This window comes from Cibotium barometz, chromosome 14 (assembly GCF_041138505.1).
Source record: "Cibotium barometz isolate CiBa-2024 chromosome 14, ASM4113850v1, whole genome shotgun sequence".
Classification (NCBI taxonomy): Eukaryota; Viridiplantae; Streptophyta; class Polypodiopsida; order Cyatheales; family Cibotiaceae; genus Cibotium; species Cibotium barometz.
In genome coordinates, this window is record NC_141059.1 from 50,086,478 (window position 1) to 50,110,242 (window position 23,765).

At 40.4% G+C, this 23,765-nt stretch overlaps 1 protein-coding gene across 1 annotated transcript; it reads right to left on the reverse strand.

Annotated features, from left to right (window-relative positions):
* Positions 1 to 15,267: 15,267 nt before the first annotated feature.
* Positions 15,268 to 17,733, reverse strand: LOC147632142 (uncharacterized). Its single transcript, XM_086807936.1, has 4 exons — positions 17,567 to 17,733; positions 17,099 to 17,209; positions 16,786 to 16,896; positions 15,268 to 15,730 (listed from the first exon to the last, which is right to left on the reverse strand). The coding sequence occupies exons 1-4, from the start codon at positions 17,633 to 17,635 to the stop codon at positions 15,608 to 15,610; spliced, it is 414 nt and encodes a 137-aa protein (XP_086664062.1). The 5' UTR covers positions 17,636 to 17,733; the 3' UTR covers positions 15,268 to 15,607.
* Between the last annotated feature and the right edge of the window lie 6,032 nt (positions 17,734 to 23,765).

The following is a 23,765-nucleotide window of genomic DNA, read 5'->3' on the forward strand; positions in this document are numbered from 1 at the left end:
ATAGAGTCCTGGCTCTAGCCCTAAGGCTAAGCCTCTATCCGCATCATCCAAACAAATAAAGTCAACCTCAGTAGTGCCATGAGTTTCATCCGTCCACTCATCATTGTCAGATATTTCTTTTTCATTTTCCCATCCACATAAACTCATCACAAATGTAACCATGCGAGGATAGTCATCTTGTGGAAAAGGAAAGCATTGGGCTATCGGGGATATGTCCTCTACAGAGTAAGGGTCAGTCATGGTCAATAGGCGAATTAGCCATTCTAATTCCTCAACATTTTCTTCTCTGGCTAGTACATCTATATGATCTCATTCAGTTTCAATTACAGGATAGCACATGTGGAATATCTGAGAAAGGTACAGATGATACCTCTCACCAAAGATAGGAGTGGATGAAGTGTATGATGATTGGGCATCTGCCATATCTGCAAACACAGATATAGCATCAGTAGGTTTATGACAGGATAATCTAGTTCTTGATTGTATACGGATATTTCTCTTGTTTTTGTGCTCTTGCTCTTTTTACTATTTTTTGTTTTCTTTTCTTTGTTTTTTTTTTAAAAAAAATGTATGAAGCTATATATATACATCCCCTTGAATTTGGCAATTACATGGTCAGGGGAGAAGGTTATAAGGAGGAAGCATTAGAATGTCGAGCGTGAGTACATGCTCCCTCATTCCTTGGGTAGATCATATTATTTGCAATGATGTTGCAGCCTCTTGGAACCAATTTGTCCAACGGGTCATAGGTTGTGATGTGGGCAGATAGCTTTTTATGACCCTTGTGTGGCCACATCCAATTGCAGAGATGGTAGTGTACGCTCCCATTGACGAATGGAGGAAATGGTTTCCGATGATACTATTACAAGGGGAGACGTAGACTCATCGGTTTTTTGTTGGGTGTTGGCAAGAGTAGGTGTAGAGCATGTAGAAACTTCTATATGAGTGTGTGCCTGGCATGAGGAGCTAGAAGCTTCATGTGGCTCCCCCCTTCCTGAGCTAGGTGGTAATGATCGATATCGTTTGGGAATCCAAACTAACTCTGGAAGAAGTGGTGTGGAGCACTCTGTTACCTTTCCCTTACCACGATCTTGAATTATCGCTGGGGTGGCAACAATTGGTTTGCAAGGTTTTACAGGTGATGTAGAGGGATTCAGCTTATGTTTAGGGACCCAAATCTGGTCATTTCCCTCGTAGTACCCTTGGGCTACTAATAATTTTTTAGGGATCCATCGCGATGTTACATTGCCCTTTCTCGGGTGGGTAGCTGCTTTCCTTTTACGAGGCTTCTTGGTGGCTGAACGAGATTGAGCAGGGGAAGTAGCTGTTAACGAAGTTGGGGACCCATTTGTATGTACTCTTTGGCATAGTAAGCGAAGCTTTAGGGACCACCTTGCCTGTTTCCACTCTTGGCATTGAAGCGTTAGAGGGGTGGCCAACAATCGAAGATGGTTTTGCCACTGGACTTTGTGATTTTTCATTATCTAACATTTGAGTGGATGATTTAGGTGCGGGATTTTGAGCGGCCAGACCTAGTGTTGGTTCTTGCGTTGTGACTTGTCTGGTTGCCCAATCGATATTGCACTTGGTGGCCATCATCCATTTGCGCCCTAAGATTACAGTCCCTTCCATGGTACCAGCAGGCATAACCAAAAAGCTTTGAATTATGGTTCCCTTGTCATAGGCAACCGGAGTGTGCAGAATTCCTGAGATAGGGGTTTTCTTCTTGTTGATTCCTTGAACTTGGATAGAACTCTTGGTTAAAGGTGGTTTTCCCAGTTTCTTGTATCGTTGGCATTCATCGCAACCCTTCACAAAGAGTGATGCATCTTGGAACATAGTGGGCCACCAATACCCTGATTGTAAGATCTTTCGCGCAGTTAAGTCTCCTGAGAAGTGACCACCGGCTACGCCCATATGTGCCTCTTGCAAAACGTATAGATACTCATCCTCTCGGGCACAACGCCTAAGAACGTCATCCTTTCCTCTTTTATAAAGAGTCCCAGCTATCAGGCAATAGGGTTCGCATTCTTTGATTAGCTTTCAAGCTAGATCTTTACGAAGCTCCTTGGGTGGAAAGCCATTAACCAAAAAGTTAACAATCTTCTCACTGCATTCAGGCATTGTCTCCACCATGAATAGGAAAGTGTCCGATAAGTCATCATCAACCCCCGTAGGAGCCTCACCATTAGGTATGCGAGACAAATGATCAGCCATAACATGTTTTTTGCCAGGTCTCACAACAACAATGAAATCAAACTCAAGAAGAATCAATAGCCATCGTGTGATTCTTCCTGTGGAGCATGGTTTGTTTACCAGATACAACAATGCTTGATGATCCACATAGAAAACGAACCAACCCTTCTCGCTCCGTAGTGGTGTAGTTCATCTCAGCATCGTTCAACTGGCGACTGGCAAAGCTAATGGGGTAGTCTAGCTTGTGTTCTCCAGGTTGAGTCAACACACACCCAATAGCAAAGTTTGATGCATCAATATACACATGGAAGAGTAAATCCCAGTTAGGCATTCTCAAGATTGGAGCACTCGCCAAGGCCTTCTTTAATAGCTCATAGGCACGGTCACATTCTTCGGTCCAAATAAACTCGATTAGAAGCTTATACAATGGTCGAGCTATCTCGGCAAAGAAGAGAATAAACCTTCGATAATAACCAACGTGGCCCATAAAGCGTTGGATTTCCTTGTAGTTGGTGGGTGGGGGTAATTCCAGAATGACCTTGATTTTACTCTCGTCAGTAGAAATCCCATTTTTGGACACTATATGCCCTAAGATAACTCCGTGTTTAACCCAGAATTGGCATTTGAAAGGATTCAAGGAGATGCGATATAATCTACACCTTTCAAATACTTTTCGTAAACACATCAAGTGCTCGTCCCAAGAGGAATGAACACAAAGATCATCTAAGAAAGCTTCACAGAAGTCCCTTAGATATTCCTTAAAGGCCGTGTTTATCAATCGTTGGAATGTTGCAGGTGCATTGGTCAAGCCAAAGGCCATGACGCGAAAGGCAAACACTCCAAACTCCGTGATAAATGCTGTTTTAGCTTGGTCCTCGACTGCAATTGTGATTTGATTGTAACCCGAGTACCCATCTAAAAAGCTATATGCCTCCTTGCCTGCCACTCTTTCAAGCACATGTTCAGAATATGGCAAGGGGTAATTATCCCTTCTGGTGGCTGCATTAACCTTTTTGAGATCAACGCACACTCTGAGTTTCCCATTCTTCTTTGGCACGATGACTATCGGAGAAACCCATTCTGAGTGCTCAATTGGGTATATGAATCCACATTTTACCAGCTTTTCAATTTCCTCTTGTACAATCTTTGCGTACTTAGGATTCATTGGGTAGGGACGTTGCTGGACTGGTTTAGCAGTGCTAATCATTGGAATCGTGTGTTGCACCACCGAGGGTGGAACACCCTTCATAGCATGATATGTCCAAGCAAATATGTCCTTGAATTCTTTAAGAAGCTTCGTAAGTGCAGCTTCTTCCGCCTTGGTGAGGTCTTGAGCAATAAAAACTGGTTTAGACTCCTCACCCGGATCTGCTAAGTCTATCTCCTTAACTACCGCAGGGCCATCGTAGACACCGCTACTCCCATTGGTAGGCGTTCGTCGTTGGGCTTTTGTGTAGACTACTTTACGTTCCCCTGTGGTGAATGATTTGAAATGCTTGGGTGCGGGGTGTAAGTCTACTGGTTCTTGTTGTGCCAGGCTTTTTTCTTTCAATTCCGCTTCCTTTTGTTGTTGAGCCAACTCTTGGTTTTGCCGCCTTCTTGCAGTACGACTTAGTTTCGGCTTCTCTTCGATTTCTAATTGGGCGACGTCATGAGGTTGCGGAATATACCACATGACACTTTGGAGGTATTGTTCCCAATTATGTGCTATCTTCCGATGAGCATCAATGGCTCCTACATAACTAAGCCATTCTGCAGTGGATCTCTCCTTATTTATTGCAGTTCGTACATTAGCTCGATAGCGTTGGCGCTTATGTCTCGTTTTCTTCTTACCAAGTTTTTTATTTGTGTTTCTATCAGATTCGGACTCACTTGGTCGATCTTCACTTTCGGATGAACTGCAGGAGGCCACTGTCCTAGGCCTTGAGCACCTTGCTTCCACATTTGGGTGAATATTTGATTCATTTTTCCCATCAGGCTCAGGGTCAGTTTCTTCGCTATCTTCAGTGTCGATGGAGTTTGCCACTTTCTCGCCATCAGGGGTCAAGTGCATAACACCTATCATGTTTATTGGCACTAACGGTGGCATATCTTGCCCCTCAGGTGTTACCCAACTTGTGCCTCTATTTCCCCATGTGTCTATGGTTGCCGCTAGGTGTACCCAATCCACGTTATCCGACTCAGTCATACCCGGTAGGACATCCATGTAAGGAGAATCCTTCCCATCATCAGTCTCTTTTTTGCATGTATAGCAATACCTTAATGGGGCGGAGTGAATAGTGGTATCCGATCGATTATCAATGATAACCTTGCTTCCTAAAGGATGTGCACGACCATTCTCAAGATCAACTCGAATGACAAAGTCCTGGAATTGTAGATAGACATGGTTTTTCGACCAGTCATGTACCATTTGTGCTTCCCTCATGAAAGGACGTCCTAAGATCATTTGATATGACATAGGATGCTTGGAGAAATCCATTACAATGAAGGTATGTTTTACCTTGTATCCCAGGACCTTGATCTTAAGGTCCCTTAACATTCCAATAGGTTTAGCTATGGTTCCGTTTGCCATCTTAACCACTATGTTTGTGACTTCGAGGTGAGGCCTTCCCATAGATTCCCAACAGTTTTTAGTCACAATGCTCACTCCAGCACCACCATCAAGGATTCCCTTTAGAGTTAATCCCTTGGTAGTAATGGGAAGGGTTGCATTAGATTCGTCACCTTCAAAGTACTGTCCCAACTTGTTCACAGATATTTCAACGACCGAGTCTTCATCTAGGTTGGGTTGTAGATCCCAATGTTCCCCTTCATCTTGAAGCGTGTCGGGTCTATCCATATTTGCAAATTGTGGTAACCCCGCCTTTAGTTCTCCATTGAGAAATGCCCGAAGAGCTAAGAATAGCTCAGGATCTCCATATAATTTGGATATGATCGTGGTTCTGATCTTGGAGGACATGAAATCCATTAGCTTAGACACATTCAACGGTACTTTTCGAGACATTGCCCCTTGACTAGGGACTGGTGAAGATGGAATCACTTCCTCTTCAATGGGGTCAGGCATTCCCTCACTAAACATTCTTTCCAGCAAGAAGGGTGTTTGCCCACTTCCTGATGTTCTATCCTCACTTTCTTCCCGAATGATACTAGGTATAGCTAACGGTTTATGGTTCTTGTGAGGCTGAACTTGCGTAGGAAACACTGTGTCTGGAATTTTGATTTTTCTTGGGTTTGGCTCCAGTTCTCTTTGTGTTTCTTCCACCAAACCCCTTAAGTGTTGCACTTGTTCAATCTCCTCAATTGGGTTTGGGTAAGTACCAATCTTTTTCTTGAGGGTTTTTGGCCCACGTGGCTTGTCTTGGGGAGTCTCAGTCAATTTGGGTGGTCGAGAGTGCATTAACTGACTTGGTTGTGGGGCCGAGGAAGTTTCCTTCTGTTTCCCCTTATTTATGTACTCGCTTGATTCTCCTTCATTGAGCTCCCGTGTGGGTTCCTCCCTTAAGGTAGTGGCTTTGGTCCCCATGGTTTCTATTGAATCAGAATCATCTTCAGGATCATTCATATACACGGGGTCGTCTCCTGTCCCTATGTTAGTCTTTGAACTGGGCTTGGAGATCGTGGCATTAAGCGATCTCTTTCGCCGTGTTTTCTTTTTCTTTGCCTGAGCGATTGATGCAGTATCCCTCTCTTCAAGAATGTAGTTTTGATTTTGAAGCATTGACCGTGTAACTACATTCGCGGGTACAACAGGTGTGGTTCCTCGTGCTTGGTTGGTGACCTCAACCAAATTCAATGGCGTAATCTTGGGTGCATTAGGATTATGTGGACATTGAGCGATCAAATGATCTATGCCACAACGATTACATGTAAGTACCGGCATTCCTGATGTGCCCCCTTGAATTGGTTGCATTTGAGTAGCGATCTTCTGTAGCCTATTAGGGCACTCCGCTACACGATGCGGTCCACCACAATCGTAGCATTGAAGAGGTGGTCTCCTCGCCAAGGTATTAAGGTTTTGCCCTCTTGTGGCGAGAGCAGCCGCTTGATATACAGGCTTGACTTGCCCGAAATGATCCTCCATGTAGTACTGGGGAATCATTTCAAACGTATCAATCCCGTATGGAGCAGTGGGGTCTATCTCCTCTTCATAATCCCCACATGCACTATGTGACTCACAACCCATCTGGTTTACAGGGGTAATCCTTGGATGTGGAGGTTGTGGTCCTAGCACTGGCGGTGGTAACAGCACAGACTGGACTACATTCGGATTCCTTGGAACTATGTGCTGTGATGACGGTTGCTCGATAGGTTGTGCAGGCATTAGCGCGGGTACTTGAGGTGTGTTTGACCAAGCTAGTGGTGCCTGGTTTGCCAACATTCGCTTAAGTGTTAGGCAATCTTTAGATTGATGGCCATACTTACCACATGCATTGCAATTCCCATTGAATTTGACTCTGAATGTGGGACATTCACTCGTGCTATGTGGTCCTAAGCACACCGAACACCATTGTTGCTCTCTCCTTGGGTACATATGGCTATTCTGAGGAGCTCGATTACCCCTAAAGTATTCTTGGAGAGCCTTAGTAAGGTCGATCATCACAGACATTTCAGATATCTTGGGCTCCTTGGCAATAGGTTTTACCGTCATTGGCTCGTGCCCAGATACTTGCGAACTAACGGATTTTGTTTCTGAAGACACCTTTTTACCTGCAATCATCAAGTTGTCTTCTAACTGGATTGCATTGGCAGTGACTGCTTCCCACGTTGTAAGACCTCTAATGACTAGGCCATTGTAAATGTCCTCGTGGCGCAATCCTCGGATGAATCTATCGAGGAGTTGGTTGTTATTGAAGCGTTCATCGGGAGTCAGCGAGAATTTAGATGCTTCAATCGACTTATAAAGTCTCTCACTGACTCCCCTTCCTCGCGTTCAGCTTTTTGAAGTTGAGATGCTACCCCCCAAAGCACACCCTCGCGTATGTATTCTTTCAAGAACAATCTCTTGAGAGTGGGGTAGTGAGTGCGCTCTTCAACCATTAAGGTTCGATACCAATCTCCGGCCTAAGGCTTTACACTTATGCAGCTCATTGTGCTCTTCCAAGGAATCACACACGTGTTCAAAGACTTCAATGTGCTTCCTAACATCCTTGTTACCACTGAAGTTTTGAGTGAGCTTAGCCACTTGTACTGCCTTGCTTCTAGGTTCTCTCTCAGGCATACCCCGCATGTTTTCCGCAATAGATCGTCCGATCGTCTGAGCAAACGCTGCGAGATCACCTAGGTGAGCAGGCATAGTTGGTGGAGGCACTTCTGGGATAGCCTGGCTGATAGGAGTTGGCGTTGGTCTGAGTATGTTGGCAAATGACGTAGGATATGATATGTGACTAGGCCTAGCTCCCCTTGGATAATGGTTATGATAAGGTGGTCGTGGAGCATACGCCATTGGCATACTAAGAGGCATAGGAGCTACATGAGCATGAGTAGCGATAGGTACATATGGTTGATAGGCACTGGCACGCACTGTTGTAGGTACTGTTCCACTAGGTAGCGGTGTCGTACTAACTACAGTGGTAACAGGTGCACTTTCAGCTATGCTCATCATTGGGGTAGGCATTGCGGATTCCCTAATGGAAAGTTGAGCCAAGGTTGGAAAGCTAAAGTTACTACTCGTGGGCTCAACCTGCATTGAGACTCCAGGCAAAACAACATACGAAGGGTCTATGGGACTCACCGAGGGAGTCTCCAATTGTGATAGGGTTGGTTGTTTGGCCTTGCCCGTATCCAAAAACCTCATAGGGCCAGTGGAAACTAGGTCCACTCCCCTATTTTGCCTCTCAATTTGGATAATTCTATGAATAACCTCACATATCATTTGCTGTTGCTCTTCTAGATTAGTGGCACTAGATGTAGATCGTAGGACTTCTAACCAACCTACATGGTATGTGTAACCTGTGTATAGGTCAGTTAGAGTCTCTGTGTGTAGATCATATTCCCAATTTTCATTGAAAAATATCCCATCTAGACTTGGTGTGCCAAATGGTTCTCTTGAAGTGGATGCAATGTCACTTCTTATGGATTGGCTTCTAGGGACCTCTACTTTAGGGAGAGCATCGGAATGTGGTAGCTCAGTAGGGCCCTCATTAAACGAAGTGGGTAGAATATCCACATGGACACTCTTTGGGAGGGTAGGGTCTACATAAGATGTGAATGGTGAATCTACTACCCCTCCCTCCTCATTTACTTCGCTTGTCGCATGTTCAGAGCGTGTAGCTCTACTAAAGGTCTCTATTAGACGACTAAACATGCTAGATCCGGGTTGTGGGGCCCACACTGGCATGTTTTGGCTTGTCTCCTCAGGGTTCTTGGTAGGGTGTCCTTCCATGGCTTCTGAGTCAGAGGACGAGTCACTATCCACTATTCGTGGATCTTGGGTTGCACTCCCTTGGGTTCCAGCCGAAGGCCAAGATGATAACGTGGAGGGATGGTGTGAGCCTGCGTAAACTGAAACGCTTTCTAGTGGCTCAGGCTCTAGCACCCGACCAGAACGTAGATGCATGTGACGTGGGTACCCTACGTGCGTTGGTAACTACCCTTGAAGCCCACACAAGTGGTTTCTTGGGTATTTTGCACCTCGTTTTTACTTGTTTTTAGATTGTTTTTAACTCGTTTTTGACCCCCTTACTTACGGTCGAACTTGGACTAGGGCGTGTGATAGCTCGAAACGAGCGTATCGTTTAAAGGGTCCTAGTGTGCTTTACAGCACCGTGTTCGCCTATCTAGAGCTCCTGTAGTTCTCAAAACAGTCCGTTTCCTTTGGGGGGAAGGGGCAAAAGCCTATTTGCTTGTGGAGGAAAGGGTGAGGGCTTTATCCCACATGCTCACTTTACTCCTTGGGGAGTGGGCTACATATAGGGCACAACTTCCCATAAGCTCTCACTTGAAAGAAAGCTATGGAGGCTCACTCTCCTATATATATATATCAAAAGACCGAGACCGAGACCGAGACCGAGGTCGTGGGTCAATTGGGGTTCTTTCTTTTCAAAATTTTTTTCTCCAATTAGAAAATCTTTCCTCTCCACATGTTTGGTTCTTTCTTTAAAAATAAAATTTAATTTTTTATTTTTTATTTTTTATAATTTTTTTAACTTTTTATTTTCTGTTTTTTTTTTGGAGATAAGTTTTCTAGGGTTTCTTTGGGTTCAGCCTTGGCCGCGGCGCAGTTCGCACACAGCACAGGTCTGGGGATTCAGAAATCCCCCCTCACACGCAGAAAACCAGATAACAGATCACACGCCCACACGCGGAGCGAAAAAATAACAGAAATACAGAAGACAAATTACAGAAACAGATTGCGAAAAACGGAAACAACTCAACAGCAAACACACAGTTGCTTTCCTACAGTGTAGATTAAACTTCACGCAGCACAGCCGAGCTGCAAACTGGAGCTTGGTGCAGGGCAACTCCCCGGCAACGGCGCCAAAAATGTGCGCTTTTGCCGCACAGGTCGTAGCTGGGGACTTGCCAGACACCGTATGCGAGCCACGAATGGCTGCAAGCATACAACCAGGGAAGGAAGCTCAAACAGAATGCCAAAGGGTGTGTCACTCACCACTCAACCTCCGCCTTGAAGTCGCAGCCGTAAAGGAGGAGCCACCGTCGCCGCTCTACCGCCTCTCCGCCGCCGTGCCGCTACACAGTGCTCGATCGCTCTCTCACTCTCTCTCTCTCTCTCTCTCACACACGCAGGAGAAGGAAACCAAGGAGATAAGGCAAGAGCACTCTTGTATTCACAACACATGAGAATGAGGATTTTAGGGTTACATTTGACTCTTATAGGTGACTTGGCCGTTCACACTTGGGCGCCCATACATGGCCGGCCGACCTTAACCCTTATCCTACTGATATTCAAGGTGCGCCTCTCATCGGCGATCACCCAATCCCTTTATCCTTAACATATGGTGCCGACAAGCCCGGCCCATGACTCAGAATATTTAAATTAATGACGTAAAACATAGTACATCTCAATGTCCGTCTCATGGGTTAACATCATGGATACATCCCTTACCTCTTTTAGCTTTATCTTTACCTAGAAGTGCATTGCTTAACTCATCTAGAGCCATATCTTTTATTCGTCTCTCTAAGAATTTTGGTTTTGTTTGGCCCCGATGCATACAACGAAGCTATCGTAGTGACCAATTTGGTGTCATTAGGTTGTGGTAACTCAGCATGGTATCCTCAAAGTCAATGGCGACCTTGCAACAATCATCAAGTGATGTTGGCTTGGCCAACAACAAGCAGTCATACATCTTAGTATCCCCCCTTACTTCCCTATGAAAGCATGGTAGCAATTACTTACACCTTGAGTTTAGATTTTTTGGTCGAGAAATGTAATCTCTCATCAACTCATGCTCCTCTTGCTTATTATATAATTGAGCCACAGGGCTCCACTTGTCTCTGCTTTCTGTGCAACATTAGGTATGAGCACTCTCTTAAAGTAATCCTATTATTTGGCTTAAGTGATCAATACCATTGATGTGCCTTCCCTTCTAGTGTAAGGGAAAACACAAATTATTTTGTTTGGTCACTAATCGCTCCATAAGTCTCACACACTAATTTGAATAAATCCATGTGTTGTATGACATCGCCATCACTTGAAAATTTTGACATTAATCTTGCCACATGATTGGGCTTGACTAGTGTTGCTCTTTGTGGTGTCGGTGTAGTACCTAGCTCCCTAGCAACCCCCCTTCCTATTTCTTTGACCATCCTTAATAGGTCAATGGGTATTGCGACTCCCCTCGAGAGGTATAGCACGTGACTTCAAATGAAGGGGTTTTTTAATTCAAAATTTTAAGGTAAATTTATAGAAATACATTTATAGAAGGGGTTTTTTAATTCGATTTTAGAAAAAAACCTAGAAGTCCATAAAGAAAAAATGGTCATTTTATTCATGAAAAATTCATAGGTAAGGGGTATCCCTTGAACGCACGTGATACATAGGATTTCTTAGTAGTGCACCCCCCGAGTGATTCCCATATGAGGGGTTACTCTCATTGGTCCCTTGGTGGAGCCTCATATGCCATCTTGTCTATCCCTCCCCTGCTCTGGCTTCTTATGGCTCTAGAATATCGATTTACACATACGCTTGGGTTAGGTGGTATTGGGACAATTTCTACGTTCATGTTTACACCATCATCTAAGACTGCTCCCCCTAGGCTCTCTTCTTGTAGCAACATGCCTCTCATGTACTCCTAGAACTCTGGGGTTCTTAACATTGCATCTACCTTAGCCTTTGTATAAGTTTTCTCCGAGTCTCCTCATGGCAGTTCCTCGTTCCCTCTAAGAGCAATGTTGCGAGAGCATTTAGGTCATCTTGAGGCTTCTTCAGAATAGGCTCTAGAGGTGGCATGCCATCCTCCATTGCCTATTCAATGTCTCTAGCAGTGTGTCATGCGACCAAGTCCTCTTCATGCCTCGATCCCTTGAGACTAGAAGAATCTTCTTGAGACTAGCAGTGTGTCATGTGACCAAGTCCTCTTCATGCCTTGATCCCTTAAGACTAGAAGAATCTTCTTTGTGCATTGCCGTATTGAAAGCACATCTCTTGGCCAACTCCCAACGGAGATCTAAGCTGGTCTTCTCTTGTTCAAGACTTGTAAGTTGGGCTTCTTCTTCTCTCATTTTTACCTCAATCTCTAGTCCTCTAGAAGTGGGAAAGTATACTGCCCCCATTCTTTGGACACTTATAGGATCCCTTCGTATCTGTACCGCGAATTGAGGATTGCTTATCCCTAGCGATGGCTCCTCCCTTAGTTATTTCTCTATACTTCTCGGTCTTTTTTAGTGCTCACTTCTCGGTCCGAGCTCGATGATTGTCCCTTGGCAACCTGTAGAGCTTCCCTTTCAGGCTCATGTCTATATCCTAGAATTCCTCGAGCTAAGCCCATAAATCCTCCATCTACCCATTGCCACCTCCTTATTAGGAGGATTCTCCAATGAAAATATGCACAACAAAAAATCTTCTAGTAAAAACTTTAAGAAATAATTTTTCATTATATATACATTTATTTCTGGTGAGAGTATATTACCATAGAGCACTTCATACATATATTCACTCATATGCTCGTTGATTCCAAGTTGTGTCAAAAGTTTTCTCTATTCATTCCTCAAAGCTGTATAATAATTATCAAGTTTAGTAAATTTTCAAACAATTAGCATAGTATAATGATAATTCAGTAGAGTACTAACCAAGAATAGGGTTTTTATATCTAACCAAGGTAAGGGTTTGCATGTCAGAATTGATGAAATTCATCCTATCATATTTTTGCTCTAATATTTCTCTTGACTCCTTCTATGTACATGTTAATCTCTACACCTCTTCTCTTAGGGGTGTACTTTTGGGAAGACCTACATGCAATGTACATTAAAAAGTACCATTTTTCTATGAATTTTGACTTAGTAAAATGACCCCCTTTTTCTTTATAACTTATGGTTTTTTTTAAATACCATTTAAAACTCCCTTATATAAGTAGATTTCTGTAAATTTTTCTCAAAATCTTGATTTTGAAAACCATTCCTAATGATTGCACATAATAGTAGACTTGATTGCACATAGTAGACTTACATATTTTTATCTTCTATAGTTAATTCAGGGAGTTGTAAACCTAAGGGTATCTTCTAAGCTCATCATCAGTAAAGTTAGCTGCCATATTACACAATGCAAGAGGTACTGGAAGCAAGTAGTCTAATTAAACCAATTATACAGTATTTATAGCTCAAGCAATGACAATTCTCACTTTGCCTATGCTATCTTTTTGCTTTCCCCATGTAAAGTTTTTTGGCTATCTTTTTGGTATAATTTTCTTTTGTTTATGTGAATTTTTTATTATTCTTTTCTTTTTACTAGCAAACAGAGCTAGTTTTTGCATTCCTAATACAAATATTCATTTTGTCCATACAATCTACTATAGATTACATAGTTTGATGACTTTTTTAATTATAAAGTAAAGAAAATCAAAAATTTGACAAAGATCAACATAGTTAGTATTAATGAATTATCAATTACATCAATCCACAATCTCTAAGATGTGGGCGGTAATACATTCTGTACAGGTGAAGGGGTTATCAAATCTGCTTTTCAACTGCTTACCATCTAACTTAAAATAAAAATTAGTAGGAGGGTCACTCAACATCAAAGAAATCTCTTGTCGAAAGGAAGGCTAATGTTACCTTCCACAGTTATTGCAATTATTTCATGCTCTCCCTAAAGAATGTTCAATCTACTATTACATAATCATCGCATATATCTTAGTCCATGTTGTGATCTATTCCCCTTTTTAAAAATCTCCACCTCTTATACACATACCAGACATAATGTTTGTCAAGTAATAAAGTACCTATTCATCACAGAATAAAAAGTTTAAAAAGTATACTTACTCAAAAATAGAGGTTATAATCATACTAACCAAGTTATTACCAGAATGTAACATAAGATTTTAAAACTTGACAATCAGCTATGTCCTTGATAGGTTCTCTTTTTATTCCATTGCTCATCCAAGAGATGTTTTATATCTAGTCTCCAGTTAGACTTTTACAACTACATCCTTAATAAGTTTAATATTAAAAGCTTTATAAGATAAAGCTTAGTATAAAGCTTTGATTTTTATTTTATTTTTTTATTTTTTTAAAGGGGACCATATCTATAAATATATCACCTCTTCTCTAAATTTGGGTTAGCTGAGCTGATAGTTTCATGCTGAGAAATGCTTGAAAAAGCTTTTATTATAAAGCTAGAAGCTAGTAGCATTCTCTCCCTCATATAATTTGAAAAGACCATGACTTGTTGGGGTACATTAATATCCATTCAAACTTCTTGTTTGTGTTGTTAATCCATCTTTCCTCATCATCTCTTCTATTTTGGACCTCAATATTATGTATAAAACTTATAACCTTTTGTATAATATCCATTCAAACTTGTTGTTTGTGTTGTTAATCCATCTTTCCTCATCTCATCTCTTCTTTTTTGGACCTCAATATTATGTATAGAACTTATAACCTTTCGTGAGCCTTTCGTATACAAGAAGAGAGCTACATCCGCATTTACCTCTAATACTAAAGAGGGCTAGAACTTTCCAATAATTAATTGTCCTTTATTTACCTTGTGGTGATAATAATATGAATTAAAATTAAAGGCACCTACTTTCCTCCAAGAAAATCCATCAAAAAAGCATAAGAACAACCAAATCATATTTATGATTAGGTTACATGTTTACCTTAGTAATGGCAACAAAGAAAGCTATATGGCCAACAAAGAAAGTTATTTTCATTGAGCAGCCTCATATATACATTAAATAAATCTATATGAGCATCTATAAATCGACAAGTGATTGTGGGATTCAACAATGAAGCTTCTCATAAGTGTGTGGGTTCCATAATAAAAATATGAATTGAGTGGAGAATGAGTGAAGCTTTTGATAAGTAGACATGGAGTATGGGTTCCAGAATGAAACAACTTCACATGCAGAGAACATATTGTGATCCAATGACACACACACAACCCATTAGCAATGAAAACAATGGGAAGCCACACAACCTCATGGCCCAATAGCAATGAGAAGCCACATAACATGGCCCAATAGCAATGTAATTCATGAGAACCTCATGTGAGACTTCTTAGTATTGATGATTGGTTTTTTGGGTTGCATATTGATGGGCAATATTTTAAACTTTGAAGAAATGTCATAGATTAACCTTGAAAGTGTTCAAGATTAATTTCAAAGGTGTTCAAAATAAAAAATTATGTTTTATGTGCATGAAGATTGTGAAGCTTTAAAATTATAACATAATAGATATCTTCAAGTTTTGGGAGTAAACATGATTTAAAGAGTATTTATAACATTATAACAAAGCCTAATAATTAAAAATGATGTAAAGAGCATTCATGACAATATAACAAAGAGATAAATAAATAAAAGAGCATAAAAGAACAAAGAAAAGAAAATAGCTTTCATAACACATGAAAAAGAACTACCTTAAAATTAGAAACCTTGGAATTTCTATAGGGTAATTTAGTTGGTAAGAAGTTGAAAATATATAATTGTGAATGTCAAGGGGACAACAACCTCAATCAGGATTTAGAGCATTTCTTCCATATAGTCAAAAATGCAAACAAAAAGCACACACTTAATGGCCCCCTACTCATTGAAATGTTATTGCCTTTCTACTCATGCACCTGAAAAGATAAAAAAACTTGAAATAACTTGTGATTCAAGGTTGAGAGTTATTATCCTTTGGTGCAAAAGCACCACACATGCTAACCAACCTCTAGATATTCCCCTTTCAAAAAGGACAAATAAAGTGGTTTTTTTGGCACTTGGTCAAACAATAAATTGCTTTTCACTAGAAGAGTCCCCTAAGTAGCCACTTTTTGTTTCTCAATTAAATTAGCCACTTGTTGCACGGTTGAGATGTTTTCTGCATCTTCTTCACCAATGGTGACACCAAATTTTTCCTCAAGGGCCATTACAATCTCCACCTATTATGACACGATTAATTGAGAGGTTTAAAATCAAAGGAAGTAATTATTGATTAGAGAAAGTGATTTGGCAAGAATGTGAGTAATTACTCATGAATATTACTTGGAAGTGTTTTTCTGAAAATAAAAGGCTTAAGTACTTAAGTTTTAAAATGTGTGTGTGTGTGTATTTATTGTTTTCTCTAAAGCTTTGAGAGAAAAAACATTAGGGATAAACCGTAAGTGTTTTTCTTTAAGGTTGTTTTCTCTAAAGCTTTGAGAGAAAAAAACATTAGGGATAATTTGATAAACCATATAAAGTGTTTTTCTTGAAGGTAAAAGATTGATTTAAGTATTAAAGTTATTATTACTTGGAAGTGTTTTTCTGAGAATAAAAGACTTAAGTATTTAAGTTACGTTTTAAAATTTGTGTGTGTGTGTGTGAAAGCTGGATAAACCATAAGTGTGTTTTTTTCTTCAAGGTAAAAGATTGAATTAAGTATTAAACTTATGTTGTAATTTAAGTGTCTACTCTCAAAGATCAATGGTTTATTGGTCCCCAAAAAAAAAAAGATCAATGGCTTATTGTTTTATCTAAAGATCAACAATAGGGGTTTATTACTCAATTTAAGTGTGTTTACTCAAAGATCAATGGTTTATTGTTTTATCTAAAGATTAACAATAGGGGTTTATTACTCAAACCGTTTAATTAAAAAAACCCGGTCATGATTAGTTGCTTGAGTTCAAAATCTAGTATCAAGTAGTTAGTGTTTAATTATTAAAGTTATATGTTGTAATCTAAGTGTGTTTCCTTAAAGAGGTTTATTGTTTTAACTAAAGATTAGCAATAGCGGTTTACTACTCAATTTAACCGTTTGCGGTCATGATTAATTGAGTTCAAAATCTAGCATCAACAAGTAGTCAGTGTTTAATTAATATAGTAATTGGTACTAGTTAAGTGTTTAATTAATCTGGCAATTAACGGCGCTGGTACTAGTTAGTGTTTAATTGAACTGGCAATTAACGGCGCTGGTACTAGTTAGTGTTTAATTAATCTAGTAATTAACGGCGCTTACTGTGTCTAGAGAATCTGCGCCCAGTTCGGAAAACTTGGTGGCGGGCTGCACGGTGGCGCGTTCAACTGAGAGCTGGGTGGCAATTATCTCTTGGACCTCCTCCAGAGTGCTCTGCACATGCAGAATCATATCAGGATTAACCATTTTATAAACGCATGCAAAATCATCGCATATCACAACAGTAATCAGAAAAAAAGATGGCACGCAGGACGTAACGGTTTATCACGATAATTATTGCGGCTTAATATTAATCTAAGCATGTTAAGAATCACAGATTACATGAAATATCAACCTAATTTTTTGGTAATTTTACCTGGCAAGTGATTTTGAGAGGCGGGGAGGATTTCTGCGCCCTGAGAACCACAGCTCTGGCGGTGAGCTTAGGCATTTGGCAGGCCTTTAACCCATTGAAATTAGCAATATTCTGCATCAAATCGAGATCCCGAACATCACACAGAAGTATTCTATGGAATAAAATTAAGATCTAGCAGTGTTAATTATTCTTTCCATTCTAATATAATTAGCATGCAGCAGGTACGTGCAGCTGGCACACGTTCTAAATATAGGCCTTTAACCCATTGAAATTAGCAATATTCTGCATCAAATCGAGATCCCACGCCAGATTAATATCACACAGAAGTATTCTATGGAAAAAAATTAAGATCTTGCAGTATTATTCTTAATTTCCATTTTAATATAATTAGCATGCAGCAGGTACGTGCAGCGCCGTATTGCAAGCGCAGGTTCTAAATATAGGGCAAACCTAAGAGAAAAAACTCACAATTGGCGCATGGCGTGGGCAGGGCGGGGAGGAAAGACAGGTGGCAGGGAGGGCGGTGAAGGAAGCCATGGATTCTTGCAGGTCGAGGGGTTTCTTCTGCGAATTGCAGAAGCTTAGGTTATCGGTTAAGAACCGCAAGGAGGAGAGCGAAGCTATGGAGCCAAGCTGCTGCACGAGCGGTACTTAATAGTCAGGAGGGGACGCTGGGTGGTTGGGTGTGGGTGTGTGTGGGTGTGTGTGTGCGCGTGTGTGTGGGCATTGACAAAAGAATCCCTTTGGTGGGATCGTCGCCAACACTTTGAACGAGCCGGCACCCTCCATTTGTCCTCTCTCCCTTCCCCATGCAAACCACAAGCTAACCCCCTCTTTTGCTCACAAACTTAACACATGATTTAGAGCCATTTAGCCACACATGCCTCCTCACAGCATAGAGGGAATTGAGATCTATCCGGAATTCCTTTTCCTTCTTTTTTTTCTGTCTATCTTCACATGGAGTAGTAATCAATGAGGGTTCCTAAATGCACATGGAGTAGTTGATGAGGCTTGAACCCTTGAGGAGAAAATGTACATATGAATCATAAAGGGTCCTAGAGAAAAAGCTCATCTATCACTCTCATCAATATTTCATTACAGTCATGAAAAAATCATCTTCATATCTTAACAACTTCCCTCGCTACTACTAGTACATGATGGATTAAATTATTTATCTCAATATTCTACCACTGTCATTTTCAAGCGTAAAAAAACCACCAAATCTACACAACACTCTATAACTCTATCAACTTGCCAAAATGTTTGGCTATCACAACATTTGCACAACAATACTAGCTACATTTTCAAAGTTCCGAGGCTTGAGGAGGGATTATAGTTGTGGTTTGGATTGCATATATTATTTAGAAAATACTACAACCTACTTTTGTGAAGCATGAGGGGATTACACGATGTGTTTGCGAGATGAATAGTAATTATTCAACCGTATAGCGATTGGGGCCATGCAAGCAATGTTATAGGAGTAGTGAAGACACAAGTGAGGGCACATAGAAGCTTGCAAATTTCACAACTGTTACAAGATATTGGAGATATGCTACTTCCAAGTGCTCCTCCTGGCAAGCTTCAAAGCCACCCTACCATTACGAGAGCATTACCCTCTACTTTCGTACTTTTGTATGAGCATTACAGTCATGAGAAAATCATCTTCATATTTTAACAACTGCCTTCGCTAGTACCCATTGTCATTTTCAAGCGTAAAAGACCACCAAATCTACACAACACTCTATAACTCTATCAACTTGCCAAAATGTTTGGCTATCACAACATTTGCAATGATACTAGCTACATTTTCAAAGTTCCGAGGCCTGAGGAGGGATTATAGTTGTGGTTTGGATTGCATATATTATTTAGAACCTTCATTTTCAATACTACAACGTACTTTTGTGAAGCATGAGGGGATTACACGATGTGTTTACGATGAAGATTGGATCATTTGGGGGTGCTGGAGTGGAAAAAATGGTTCTAGAAATTATTCAACTGTATAGCGATTGGGGCCATGCAAGCAATGTTATAGAAGTACTGAAGACACCAGTGAGGGCACATAGAAGCTTGCAAGGGGTCACTCATAAATATGTAAGTGTAGCACATGGGTTCAACAAAAGGGATTTTTTCAATCTCTTTTAACACATTTTTTACATACATAAAGGTACCATTTAAAGGGCATATTGACACATTAAATAGAGAAAGGGTATACATGTTTTATTCATGAAAAATTCACAAATAAGAGATTTTTAAAATAGGCCTTAAATACACGTGATATAGAGGGTTTACTTATAGTGAACCCCCTGAGCAAGTTCACAAACTGTTACAAGATATTAGAGATATGCTACTTCCAAGTGTTCCTCCTTGTAGCAAACTTCAAAGCCACCCTAGCATTACGAGAGTATTGTTGAGAGATGTTATCCCGATGCTATGTGTATGTGGGAAAGCACCCTAGAGGTGCTGTGTGTATGTGGGAAAGCACCCTAGAGGTGTATGTGGAAAAGCACCCTAGAGGTGCAAGATATTGTGGTGAGATAAGAATGCTATATGTAATATTGTATGGTGTATGAGTGTTAACCAAAAGAGTGAAAAAGGAGTGGCCACATGGATGATGATGTGTAAAGTGGGATAAGGCTAGAAGGCCTATATCATTGTATGGTTGACTGTGAATGCAATAGAAGAAGAGATCTAGTTTTGAGTGTGTAATCTCTCTCTCTCTCTCTCTCTCTCTCTCTCTCTCTCTCTCTCTCTCATGGAGTTTTTAGTGTGGTTTAATCCACCTTAATTATGTTGCTTAATCTTGTATCTATCACCATGATCAATCTCATTTTAAGATTGTTAACATGGTATCAGAGCCTGGTTCATGCTAAGGGCTGAGCGGTGAGCAAGAGAAGCACATGAAGCGGTACGAGGGTAAGAGCTTCATCTACTCTTTCCCCTTTGTGTTGGCTATTACACCCTTGTTGGGAGCTCTTCGGGAGGCACCAGGGAAAACGAACTCCAATTGAGGAGCTTTCTACGCGGGAGCAGAGCTACAAGGCTACTATTTAGTTCGTTGGACAGAGTTTCTTAGAATGCGTTTAAGGCTCATCTGGACCTCCGTTTTTCAGTTCGCATAGGCGTTCACATGGTCACTACAGCAGGTAAGTTTCGATTCAGGTTGCAGAACTCTGTTTTTGGAATTGCAAGAAGGGCGATTGGTTGTGTAGACATTGTGTGTGTTGTAAAGAGGTCTTAAAGTTGTCATTGGGTGTATGTATGCAAATTGAGGTCACTGTTTGTACAGTTTGGGTGCAATATAGTACCGCTACAGAGAATACATCAGTTTGTGCAAGTCAAACAAGAGTGCTGTTTTTGGTAAATTTGTATTGCAGATAAGATGTCGAATGATGGAATAAACCAGATTGTTGCAGAGAAGCTTGACAAGGATAACTTCCATGCTTGGAGATTTAGATTGATAAATTTTCTAATGGGAAAAGGTTACTAGGACTACATTGAAGGTGGACATGAGGAGGCACCAAAGATACCATAGATTAATCTAACTGCTGCTTTGCGAATGTAAAAGATTTCAAGGATTGGAATCAAGGAGCAAGGAAAGTCATGTAGTATTGGCTTTCTATCAACATACATGACACTATGATCGGGCATATCCAGGATGCCAAGTCACCTAAGGAGACACGGGGCACCTTGGTGAAGCTGTATGAAACTAACACCAAGGCACAAAAGATTCAGTTGAAGAATGAGCTTCATATTGTGGAGAAGAAAAATATGTCTATGAATGATTATTACTTGAAGATTAAGGGCATTGTGGAATCCCTTGCATCAATTGGTGTCTCTGTTGTTGTTGATGATGATAAGGTGGAAGTGTGTGTACATGGTCTCGGGCCACAATACAAGGCGTTCAAGACGTCTATTCAAACTCACGAGAACATTCCCAACTTCACAGATTTGGTGTTAATGTTGATCATTGAAGAGAAGAATTTGGGTGAAGATCAATAGTCTTCACATAACCAAAATAGTTCAGAGCAGCAGGTCTTCTACACAAGTGCAGGTAGAGGACGAGGTAGAGGTCGTGGTGGACGTGAGGTGGTAGCCAAACAAGTAATCAAAATTATGGTCAGTAGTAGGCAACAACAGTCTCAAGATTTGCAACAACAACACACAGGTGGAAGAAGCTTGTTTAGAGGCAGGGGGAGTCAACGAAGTCGTGGTAATTGGCAAAGGAAGCATAATGATACACAACACTATTTTTATTGTGATAAGCCTAGACATGTGTAGGAAGATTGCTGTAAGAAACATAGTGACTATACGTCCTCTAGCAAAAATAATGAGGATAATGAGAGGTTGTTTGTTATGCAATATGTAGTTAATGTTGTGTCTAGAAATGATGTAGCAGCATGTAAGGATGATATATGGTATGTTGATTCAGGTGCTTTAAACCACAAGACAAGTCATGGTGAGTGGTTCAAGGAAACAAAGAGTCTTGAAAGACTAGGTTTTGTTGAAACAGGAGATGATACTGCTTATCCAATTGCCCATGTTTGAGATGTGCCATTGTCTATGCAGGATGGTAAGGTGAAGTACCTTGCACATGTACTTCATGTTCCAAACATTATAAAGAATCTGGTTTCAGTTGGCTAGATGATTGAGTAGGGTTTGAAGGTTCGGTTTAACCCTGATGGTTGTTATGTAGAAGCATGTACTTTTCTAAATTTAGGGAAAAGCCATGCATCTACTTTTATAAATTTAGTGGATAACCATGCAAAGTACCTTTTTGCTTTTTTCTTTATGTATATCAATTTTACCCCTTTCTTTTACTGTAATCCTAACTTCCAAATCTTGTTGCCTCCCTCTCCCTCTTGTGCCTCCCTTCCCTCTCATTGTATTTCTCTCCCTCACTATCATTATTTTCCTTACAACCCTCACCACCATCAACTAACCTTTGTTCATCTCTAATGGCTTCTTCTAATGCCACCCCTAGTTATACTTTGAGAAGGAAACCCTGGAAAGTGTTTGCAAAGATTTATGCAACAAAACGAGTGGAGATGTGAGATAATATGGATACACAGATACAGATTGGGCATGTAGCATCTCAGATAAGATCTACCAGTGGATTTATGTTTTCATTGGGAAGTGCTGCTATAACATGAAGCAGCAAGAAGCAGCCCACAGTTTCCTTGTCGAGTACAGAGAGGAGCTACGGTGGCAGCATGTGAGAAGCTTGGTTACACAAGCTACTTGGCTGATTTGGGGTTGCATGTGGAGAGAAAGGTTGTCATGTATTTGTGATAATCTTAGCAGTATACACTTGGCCAGGAACCTAGTTTTCCATGCGCAAACGAAACACATTCAGGTACATTACCACTTTATCAAGGAGAGAGTCTTGGTGGTAGAGGCGACATCAACTTGGCCTCTGTCAGCACACAGGATCAAGTTGCTAATATCTTCACGAAGGCCTTGGAAGCTAAGAAGCTTCGTAGATTTTGAGATATGCTTGGAGTTAATGAGCTGAAGTTGAGCTTGAGGGGGAGTGTTGAAATGTCAAGCTCAACATAAGCTAGCACTCACAAGGCACCTGCATGACCATTCGACATTTACATCAGTGGCGGGTTTGGTAGCTGGCACCGACATATCTTCGCCAGAGATTCTATAGCTAGTCATTAGGAGAAAATATGGACTCTCCATTTTTTTCCTTAAGGGGTTTCTCTCACTTTTCTCTCTCTAGAAAGAGATTCTAAAATAATATTATAATATTAGCTCTTGTAGAATCAAGGAGATCTCTTTATATTATTTTTAAAAGAGATTCACCTATTATTTTATTGTAGGACCACCTGTCCTCAAAATTCTCAAATCTGAAATAATAATATTCTATTTGATCTAAAAACGTGAAGCATCTAAGACGTGACACTCTTAAATGCCCACTTGACTTTTTAGCTTCTAAATCCTTCCAAATAGATTGCAATTACGTATTTCAAAGTGGAAAAAGTCAAAAAATGGAATAACTTGATGTAATCACATTTTCAAATTTCTTTTTACCCACGCCTACCTCTATGCTCTAAGAGTGTGACTATTAATTTTTGTCATTTTTCATTAAGTATACATGGGTTTATGAATTTTTCCTTCATTTAGAGACTTCTCTAGATTTTTTAGAATAAGAAAAGTAGGGTTTTCAGTTTAGGGCGATTTTAGTTTGCTTTGATGAGATATTGCTGTAGGTTTTTCACTTTCCCTTCTTTGTACAGAGAAAATTCAAATCTGTGTTTGTTTTCTTTAGTAGCTATGCTCAAGAGCTTTCTTTCCCTCTCCTAAACCACATTAATGAGTTTAGATATTCTCAATCATGGGGTTTCTTCTCTTCTATATAGCAGAGAAATTGAAGGGTAGGTTGATTATTTGGGTAGGTTGATTATTTGGGTATAGCAAAGAAATTGAAGGGTAGGTTGATTATTTGGTGCCATTTAATAGTATTGATTTAGTTTTGGAAACAAGAGAGTAAAAGAATCAAAGAACAAGAGAGCAATGGAGGTATGTCCATCTTATTATCTATTATGTTATTTTGTTATGGTTTAATATTGTCTGAGTTATTTTCTTTTCTTTTCTATTTTGACCATCCTATTGTTCTAAATGTGATTTAGACATGTGTAAAATAGAAGATAATAGTTGAGTT

What these genes read in the sequence shown, in the direction of transcription:
- LOC147632142 (XM_086807936.1), bottom strand. Translation starts at nt 17,635, where the DNA reads ATGGCTTCCTTCACCGCCCTCCCTGCCACCTGTCTTTCCTCCCCGCCC. An exon ending in GCCCACGCCATGCGCCAATT is followed by an intron (nt 17,210 to 17,566) that starts GTGAGTTTTTTC and finishes GATTTGATGCAG; the next exon opens with AATATTGCTAATTTCAATGG. An exon ending in GCGCAGATTCTCTAGACACA is followed by an intron (nt 15,731 to 16,785) that starts GTAAGCGCCGTT and finishes GTGTCATAATAG; the next exon opens with GTGGAGATTGTAATGGCCCT.